Source organism: Brienomyrus brachyistius, chromosome 7 (assembly GCF_023856365.1).
Source record: "Brienomyrus brachyistius isolate T26 chromosome 7, BBRACH_0.4, whole genome shotgun sequence".
Classification (NCBI taxonomy): domain Eukaryota; kingdom Metazoa; phylum Chordata; class Actinopteri; order Osteoglossiformes; family Mormyridae; genus Brienomyrus; species Brienomyrus brachyistius.
In genome coordinates, this window is record NC_064539.1 from 11,487,469 (window position 1) to 11,497,276 (window position 9,808).

The 9,808-nt window shown below is 43.4% G+C and overlaps 1 protein-coding gene across 1 annotated transcript; it reads left to right on the forward strand.

Annotated features, from left to right (window-relative positions):
* Positions 1 to 4,066: 4,066 nt before the first annotated feature.
* LOC125745854 (proteinase-activated receptor 2-like) lies at positions 4,067 to 9,808 on the forward strand. Its single transcript, XM_049019094.1, has 3 exons — positions 4,067 to 4,228; positions 4,450 to 4,620; positions 8,293 to 9,808. Exons 2-3 carry the CDS (start codon positions 4,593 to 4,595, stop codon positions 9,333 to 9,335), a joined length of 1,071 nt encoding a protein of 356 aa, XP_048875051.1. The 5' UTR covers positions 4,067 to 4,228; positions 4,450 to 4,592; the 3' UTR covers positions 9,336 to 9,808.

Sequence of the window (9,808 nt, forward strand, 5' to 3'; positions counted from 1 at the left end):
GTCCTTGAGCAAGACCCTTAACCCCCAGCTCCCTGGGCGCCGCTACAGGTGGCAGCCCTTCGCGGTCAACTTACTCCACAAAGAACAAGTTAAGGGAGGCGTAAGGATAATTTCTCTACAGGGGATCAATAAAGTATCAATTTTTATTGTCATACATACTGACTGACTGACAGATGCTTTTGAACAGCTATGGAAACATCGCTTTTTTCTTAGACTAATGGTCTATGGTCTAATTACACATTTAGCAATTAGCATCCATACCAACAGAAACAGTATGTTGTGTCAATTAGCTTGTTAGTAGACCTAAATCAGTCATACTTAGTGACACGACACCTAAATGTATAGCATTTTCTACTTTTCAACACTCTAAATATTAAGCTATAAAGCCACAAATTTGCTAATAGTATTGTCATAACCGCTGGACCCGGACATAGTGTACTGCAGTAACAAGGCTCAGAGGATATATATGTTGTTTTTATTAATAGGACTCAGTACTGGACAGACAGAAACTAAACTAGCTCACACAAAGGCACGTAAGGAAGAGACCACATATGTGCAACTGACTTTCTGACAGGGAAACAGTGGGAGCGTGACTGTACAAACAGCTGAAACTGCACATGGTGGCGCAGTGGGCTAAGCCTGTCTGCCTGTAATTAGTAGGTCACCAGTTCAAACCCAACCTCAGCACGTCTGCGGGTCCTTGAGCGAGGCCCTTAACCCCAAGCTCCCTGGGCACTGCTATAGGTGGCAGTCCTTTGTGGACAACTTACTCTACGAAGAACAAGTTGAGGGAAGCATAAAAGACGATTTCCCCACAGGGATCGATAAAGTATCAATTCTTACTATTATTATTTACACACAGTTAAAACATACAGGGACTGAGCAAGAAATTAAACAGGACACAAGCACGGGCACATGCGACACATGGCACAAAACACATCATCAAGGCTCTTGCTGCTCTGCTGGTACAGGGACTTGATTGCTTTTGCCGCAGCTGCCTAGGTCACTGGGGTGCAGATCAGGGCTGTCATAGGGTTAGGAGCCCGTATGTGGCGTCTTGTTGGCCGTAGTGAGGTCTCAGCAGCCATGACGATGGTGTTTTCCGACAGGAACAGGATCTTCCGTCGTAGGTCGAGCACTATCTGCTGGCTGATGAGGAGATCCATCCCGAGGAGGCGGTCATCCTGCACTGAGCTAGAGCTTGTGGGAAATGATCATACACCCCAGCTGAAGTCTGCAATGACCTCGCATAGGGATGGGGGTCTCCCCCATCACTGAGTGCAGCTGGTCGATGGCAGTTCCCCAGCCTGGCAGAGTGGGCCCCTCTGTCCTTGGCGGAAGGCCTGCTGTCAATATGGAGATGGTGGAGCCACTGTCTATTAGAGCACAGCAGTGCACTCCATCAATAGTGCAGGGCAGGAAGGGATTCCACAGGTTGCAAAGCTGGCTGACGTGGTAGACATTTAGAGTGGAGCGGTTGGCCTGAGGTTTTCCGGACGGTCAGGGCGATACCTCCCTCACTGCATCTCCCCTTGCTTTTTTCCCCAACACTTTAGGAGCACGCCCAGGGCAGAAACAAGCCCAGTGCCCTCTCTTTCCACAGTGTCAGCAGATGAGTTTTGCATCTCCGGGAGGATAGCGACCATCCCCCTGGGCTGCTGAGTGCACAGCAACATCTTCAAGAGGTGCTACACTTAAAACTGGCTCCACGGTTCCCACCTCGGCGAGTGCCTGCCTTAAGATGGCCAGACTTGCTGTTGTATCCAGTCGGAGAGGAGAGCCGAGCAGAAGGCCTGCAGCGTTAGGTCTTCCTGTATCACCGTGGGGTACCTGGGCTATGCCTGACATGCTAGCACACTGATGTCAATGACCAGGACTCTAAGCCACTCCCCACTGTGCTGGCACCGAATGCTGAATAGCTGACAGGCCTTTATATCCCCTCTCCTGCTCCCAAAACACTGCCTTAGGGGTGCCGTCAGTTCCACAAGGGAGAACCGAGCCTCTGATAAAATATCCAAGAGACCCTGTGGAGCTCTGGCTTCCAATGCCAAGCCAAGGTGGGTGGCTGCTATCAGGTCATCCCAGGCATTGCTTGTGGTGCCGAGCTCCAAGTGTACAGCGAAGAGCTCCCAGGGTTGGTCTCTGCTGAACTTTAGGAAGCGAACAGCTGTTTTTGGGGCAGCAGCAAGCAGGGCTTCCCTCAGCGGTGGAACATTAGCCTTTTCTGGATCTACTTGCTCTTTCGGACACCTGCGCTCAACACCCCAAAAGCAGTTTGAGTCAAGCTCAGTGATCTCCTGTTCCAGGTCCACTGGAAAAGAGTCAGTGGGATCATTCTCAGGATCCCACTTCTGACATCACTGTGGTATTCGCCAGAACTGGCCATAGTGCCGTAACAGGACTCAGAGGACATTTCTTGTATTAAATTCTGAGTCCTTAAAAAGATTTAGTGCTGCACAGGCAGAAATGAAACTCGCTCACACAAAAGCAGGAGAGAAAGTGAGCACCTGCGTGAGACTGACTTCCTGACAGGGAAACAGAGAGGAAGTCACTGTACAAACGGGGGTAACCGCACATGGCGGGTACTTTACACGCAGTTAAAACATGCAGGGATTGAGCATGAAATTAAACAAGACACAAGTACGGGCACATGAAAAAACCCAGGCAAAATGCATTATTTACATAAATGACACACTGGGAAACATGCAAATTACGACCCGCCGGGGCTTGGCTCACTGATGCCACAATATGAATAGAGTTATAGCAGACATCCCCAGGTTTGCCAACTCTCACGCATCTGACGTGAGACTCACACTTTCAGACTCGCAGGCTCGTGCAGGAAATCTTACAGAAATCTATATTATTCCATTATAATCCTAAAATTAGCTATTTCAAAAGCTTTGGGGTAGTCTGCAAACTCTACAGACTATTTACAAGGTAATAAAACTGTTACATGCATGTAAATGCATGTGCCTGTGTGTGCAAACTTTGCACTGTGTGTGCAAATCTCACGCCGTCCAGCAGACCAAAGTTGGCAACTTCATCCCACTTCTCCCGGAAATTCCAGGAGTCTCCCGCATGTTGATAGGCTCTCTGAAGCCCGCTTTCCTTCCCCAAAGATTCGAGATAAGCTCTAAAGCAGGAGTCACCGACATGGTGCCCACGGGAACTAGGATGCCCCAAGGACCACGTGAGCAGCCCGCGGACTTGTTCTAAAAATAGCACAACTCACCAGTGAGCAGCGTCTACAATTTAATTTTATCCTGTTGCTATTATTCTTTAATCACATGTGCATTTATATAGATTTGAAAATGACAATATCTAAAACATAAAGCATTTAAAATAAGTTTATTATACATGAAGTTTAGATAAGTTAGGAGGGCGTTTCAAACTGTAGCCCTTTGTATGGCTTAGTACCCGTGAAGTAGCTCTGTTTCAAAAAGGTTGGTGACCCCTGCTCTAAGATCTTTGCTCTCGTTCTAAAAAACAAATGCATGCAATGTTGTATATAATTTGCAGGCGTCGGGGAGCCTCTAGCAACACGAGCCTCCCTAAACTTCTGGGAGAGGTGGGATAACTATTATAGAATGCTTTTCTTTGTTGCTTAATTAAATAGAAGTACGATATGTTGAAAAAAAATACTGCAGTCCAAAACCAGTTACCATTATCACACTCACCCGCCTTTGATGTTTTTGCGATGCAAATACACTGCAGATACAATGATAGTCGTTCAAACTCTTCAAAACGGTAGTTATAGATGCCTATATAAGAACAAGCCGAGTAAGCTTAAATTACACTAACAATAAGCAAATGTTGGGGGAACATGTCAGCTTTACTTAAAAAAATGTATTGCATTGAACCCATTGTGTTCACTAGGAATGAAAACCATGGCGAATTTTGACAGACGTTTTTAGCGATATCCAAATTGTACCCCACGGACAATGTATTTAAAAACGTAGCCAGCGTAGTTTTTTGTCAATCAAAATATTTAGCCACGTTGACGACATTGAAAAAGTATTTTTACGTTGACGATCCCTAGTGATCACATGACTATCCGTGCCCAACCTGCCCGGCTCATTTAGTCTGTGTCCTACGTCTCCATGCAATTTCCTAACTAGTATTTCCGCGCGCGATACAACCTGCTGTACAAAGAAGGATCTATACGGCTTTATACCTATTTGTAGTAATCGGATTGTTACTTTGGAAGCGTTTTTCTATGGTGAAGTAGGTAAGGTGTTTTTTTATTTACTTGTTTTGAAAAGCGTGGCTGCAGGATACTCATGCAGGGTCTGTACTGTTTGTACTTTATACTGTGCTTATGTGGCGTGTAGTTACTCTCGCAGTCCAAAATAAATAATAATAATAATGTTAATGCTTGCAAGAACAGTAATAAGTTTTGTGAAGTAGCATCTCGTTGTTCTTACATGTATCTTATATGTATTTTTTTAGGCATCCATACAACCAGGGCTGGAAATTAAATTTGCCCACTCAACTAACCATACGTGTCAAGTCTCACGGTTTACCTGTGAGACTCACGTTTTTAATCCAGTTTGCCCTCTCACTATAGTGAGACGCAAATCTCACCGCTCACCATGAACCCAAGCCCAACAAATAGTGACGGTAAGTTACACCCCATGCAGCGAACATTATTTTCAGGCAAGAGATATCGAAATAGCAATCTAAAGAACTCCCACATAACTAAGGTACTTGGAGTGATATCTTTTTTTTTCCATTTAAATTTTACCAAATATGGCAATACGAGTGACCATCCGAGAGCTGATGAATCCCATAAGGGACATTGGCAGCCGCCTAGGGAGCCAACTTGGTCGCTTAAGCTAGCTGAGACTGCACCATCCTAGGCGAGCTGAATGTTGAGAAAAGTTGCATTAATGCTCACTCTATCACAGCGGCTGTAATTCAAGTTTCAAGGATTGTTGTTACATGTGTTCTGAGGAGCACTGTAAAATTCTTGTGCCACACTTGTAGGGCAGGGGAAAGGTGCATGGGGGACATTTAGACAAACAACTGTGCAATACATTACAAAATAGCAGTACAATAAAAGACAAGACACTGCAAAATAGGAAGTGGAACAATAAATTTGCAAGGAATATGCGGTAAACGGGTGGTGCTCTTTAACTCTGGTAGAATGTTCTGCAGTAGAATGACCCACTAGAGAGCTGTCCTGACAGCACCAGGAATGTGTCCGACAAATCAGCCACATCCTCATTCTTGGGAGATTAAGCCCAAGGCATCAAACAACTCATGAAAACAGTGGGACACGCCCAAACAAACTACCGGTTCTGAGCCTGCTCTACGGGTGTAGTGCTTGTGTTTTACCACCAGTAAGATTATTCTCTAAGATTACAGTCACCTTCAGTGTTGGGAAGGTTACTTTTGGAATGTAATATGTTACTGATGTAAAAAGTAATGTAACTATTTTGACTACTACATTAAAATAATGATCCTTTTTGGTAATTTTTTTTAGACAAATGTTTTAAACTGGGCAATAAAGTTGAAAAGTTCCCCTGGCTTTGTTGACCCGCGTTATCTGGAAATAGGCCAAAAGAAGGCATTTCTACATGGCAAAAAATGCAAAGCAACAAAATAAATGTTATATTCTACATATAAGCTTTTTTTTCTGGTAAAGCTTATTTGGATAAAACCCTTTGTAATTACTGACATTTTCATTAGTAACTGTGAATTATCTACTTTTTTCTCAGTAACAGTAATGGGTAACTATCATACAGTATTTATTCTGTACTTTAGTTACGTAACACTGTTACATGTAGCTAGTTTCTCCCCAACACTGGGATCCTTTCATATGCAATGAGGATCATACTCCTGCCTTTCTAATACCACTTCCTAGGTCTGACTGTGGATTTTATGCAGTGGAACTGACATGCACTAAGACATGTCTCGGTGAACGTGTCTTCAGTAAAACTCACTACTGTATGTCAAAACAAATAAAAATAGCTGAGCTGCACCACTGTCATGCACCAGTTACCGGAATGTGCTCCTTCAGGTAATTTTGAAACCATCTATTGGAATAGAAATGGCAAATAGCAAAAGTCAGCCTGGATTTTTTCATAATATGGGTCTTCAGTAATTCTATGGGCAGTGTCAGTGAACTCACACCCTCAGAGTGGCTCGACTGCTGTTGTTGCTACTTCTGCCTTAGGCTTAAACAGTCAACAATTACACTCCCTGCCTTATGGCAGTAGAATCGCCTACACTCAGCCTTTATGTGCGGTGAAGTGGATCGAGGCGACTTCCCATTAGTCCCAGTTAGGGTAACCACTTCTCCAACATACTGAGATGGCACTGGGGAAGACGGTAGCTTGAGATAACAAGCTCATCCTCTCTTCATTGAGATATAGCCTAATACAGTCTGGCAAACAGTGTTTAAATTCCTCCAGGAGGACAAGCTCATGAAGGCATGTAAGATCTGACACTTTACTGGTTGCACACCATTTAACGAAGAGGGTGCTCTTCTCTCTTGGCACTTCCCTGTAGTTCCTGAAGTGTTGCCTGTAAGCTTCAGGCACCTTGTGTTCCGTCGTGATCCTCATCCATCTCAGCCTCCATCTGGGCTACTACTCAGACCTCAGGCCCCTCAGCTGTGTGTACCTCAGTCACCGTAGGCAGAGGCTTAGCGACAGGACAGGCAAGGCAGGCAGGTAGTGGTGTAAATATGGGTTGTGCGTTTAAGACTGATGTACTTCATTAACATATATCGTTATTGTTATTGTACATGACGGTGTTTTAAAGGATAGGTAAAATAAAATGGAAAATAATGTATACGATATACAAAAAGTCACCATTTCAATGGACCGCCTTTAGCTTTGATTATGGTGCACATCTGGCATTGCATTGTTTCCACAAGCTTACAGTGTGCAACCTCTCAATGTTTGTTTTCATCCAGATTTTCATTCATTTCTCACCAAGATCTTGTATTGACAAGTGAGTTGAACCTCTCTGTAAAGTCGTCTTCAGCACATCCCAAAGACTTTCAAAGCAGTTAAGGTCAAGACTTTATTAGAATTAGAATTTAGTGATCAGCGTTAACACACCACAGTACACAGTGTGCAACAACAAAATGTGTCCCCTGCATTTAACCCATATGTGACTTTCGTGACACAGCAGGGGGCAGCTAATTCAGCGCCCGGGGAGCAGTGCTTGGGGGCGGTACCTTGCTCAGGGTATCTCAGTGGTGTCCTGCTGGTCGGGGATTTGAACCAGCAATCTTTCAATTACAAGTGCGCTTCCCTAACCATCAAGTCACCACTGCCCATCTTATGAGCTAGCTGATGATGGTCAAATCACGTGTGAAAATGATTCTTCATGCTCCTGAACCATTATTTGACAATTCGAGCCAGATGAATCTTGGCATTCTCGTCCTGGAATATGCCCATGTCGTTAGGAAAGAAAAAATCCATTGATGATGTCACCTGGCCATTCAGTAGATTCAGATACTCAACTGACTTCACTTTATTGCTGCATAATGTTGCTGAGCTGTAATAATGATGCAGCCATTAGCTTTTAAGTATTTGCTAATTTAAATTCAAATGACCTTATTTTGGGCAGTGTACATTATCAGTCAAAAGTCTGGACACACCTAGAAAATCATTTGCTCTTCAACAATGACCCTAAGCACACCTGGAGGTTATGTAGTAAGTATTATCTTGTGAATAAGGAAAGAGAGAGAGTGCTGTGACAGAAGACGTGGGACGAACAGTCCCCCAAAATAAACCCTATATAGAGCTGGTTTGGGATGAGTTGGATTAAAGAGTAAGAGCAAGGTACGCAGCTTAGCTTACATTTGAAAATACCCGGACCCACAGGAAAATTTAATCAGATAATAATGGAATAGTGTGGAATATCACAGTATAATGTCTTGATGGTATCAAACATCTCTACAGGAATAAAAAAAAATGATACAGCCCAAGTCTTGGGGGTTGAGTGTTGGGGTGCTGGAAGTAAAGTTTGAAGACTTGCGTGCTTGTGGTAAAATTTTCTGAATGGGGTTAGAGGGTGTCAGTAAAATATGGGGATGGAATTGTGGCGGTAAAACTTCCTGACGGCTAATTTCCTTGCCGCTGAAAAGCAGAACACAAAATTACCGAGACGTCACACTCATTTGTGAGTGTCAGGAAGCTGCTGTCATTTTGCGGGAGACTCCTGGAACATCCAGGAGAGGTGGGATGTCCAGTGAATTCATTAGCTGTATGCAGAGAAATCTTTGAATTGTATTGTTACATTTTGACTCTGACTCTGTATTCTCTCTAACTCTAGGTACCCAGTCACTCCTTAATCAATCAAGTAACAACCTGATCTCAGTCTCAGATACTGAAGTGGCAATACTTACAAGTAAACTGACCACAGTCGTCCTTCCAGTGTTCTACATCATCGTGTTTGCAGTGGGCTTACCAACCAATGCAATGGCGATTTGTGTGTTTATTTTTCGTACTAAGAAGAAACACCCTACTGCTATCTACATGGCCAACCTGGCTGTGTCTGACCTACTGTTTGTCATCTGGATTCCCCTAAAAATTTCCTACCACTTTAATGAGAATAACTGGGTTCATGGAGAGGATCTCTGCAAAGTGCTTGCGGCTTTCTTCTATGGGAACATATACTGCTCAGTATTGTTCATTACCTGCATCAGTGTCCAGCGGTATTTTGCTGTTATCTATCCCATGTCTGATTACAATAAGAATAGCAAAATTGCATTTGCTGTTTCAGTTACAGTTTGGGTTGTAATGTGTTTGGTGACAATTCCATTGTTCCTCTATGACCAAACTGTGGAGATCATCAATCCTAGAATCACCACCTGCCATGACGTCACCAAACCTCAACACATAAAGATTGCAAGTGGCTTCTTCATGTCCATGGCAATTTTCACTTTCACCATTCCTACAGTAATCTCCATCATCGCTTATGTTTTAATACTTCATGGTCTGAAAAATTCCACATTTGATGAAAGTGTCCGGCAGAAGCGCCAAAAGACTGTCTACCTCATCATCGTCGTCCTTGTCATGTTTTTGTTGTGCTTTGCCCCCAGCAACATCATGCTGCTTGTCATGTATGGGCTCCTCTTAAACGGCCAGGAAAATACAGCCTATGGCATCTATATCAGCACACTGTTCTTAGCCAGCCTGAACTGCTGTGTGGACCCCTTTGTCTACTACTTTATCTCTGAGGAGTTCCGGGATCACGTGAGGAACATCTTGATCTGCAGGAGTGTGAGGACAGCGGAGAGGATGCGGGTTTCCTTCACTGCATTGAAGATGACACAGAGGAGCAAAAGGAACACCTCGAGATCTAACAACAAGTAGAGTAGCAGCTCCGGAGGGGACACACCTGCCTGGACATGTCAGTCATTGAGTTTTATATATATTTATATATATTTATTTTTCTATATGATTTTTATCATTCTTTTTCCTTTCGGAAGAGGTTGTTTTTTTAAATTATATAGTAAAGAACCTCTGACAGCAGACTTTCAGAAAATGTACAACCATTCTTTATTGAAGGAAATAACAGCATATGCTTGTAATTTGCCTTCTAGCCTCAAATTATGAGGTATTCGCCTCGCCTGGTTCTTCCTGGGTTTATCAGATAGTATTACTGTGTATTCTGTAAAACCTGGACTCTGCCCCTTTAAGACTTGAGTGCTTCTTGCTTTAGATCAAGTTTGACAAACTCATGCTTGTGTCACGCTATGTACAATCCAATACATTTATTTTATGTTTTGAATGTAATGTTGTGAACCTTATTCTTCATACTGTGAAAAATAAACTGGAAAAAAATA

What these genes read in the sequence shown, in the direction of transcription:
- LOC125745854 (XM_049019094.1), top strand. Translation starts at nt 4,593, where the DNA reads ATGAACCCAAGCCCAACAAATAGTGACG. An exon ending in AAGCCCAACAAATAGTGACG is followed by an intron (nt 4,621 to 8,292) that starts GTAAGTTACACC and finishes CTCTAACTCTAG; the next exon opens with GTACCCAGTCACTCCTTAAT.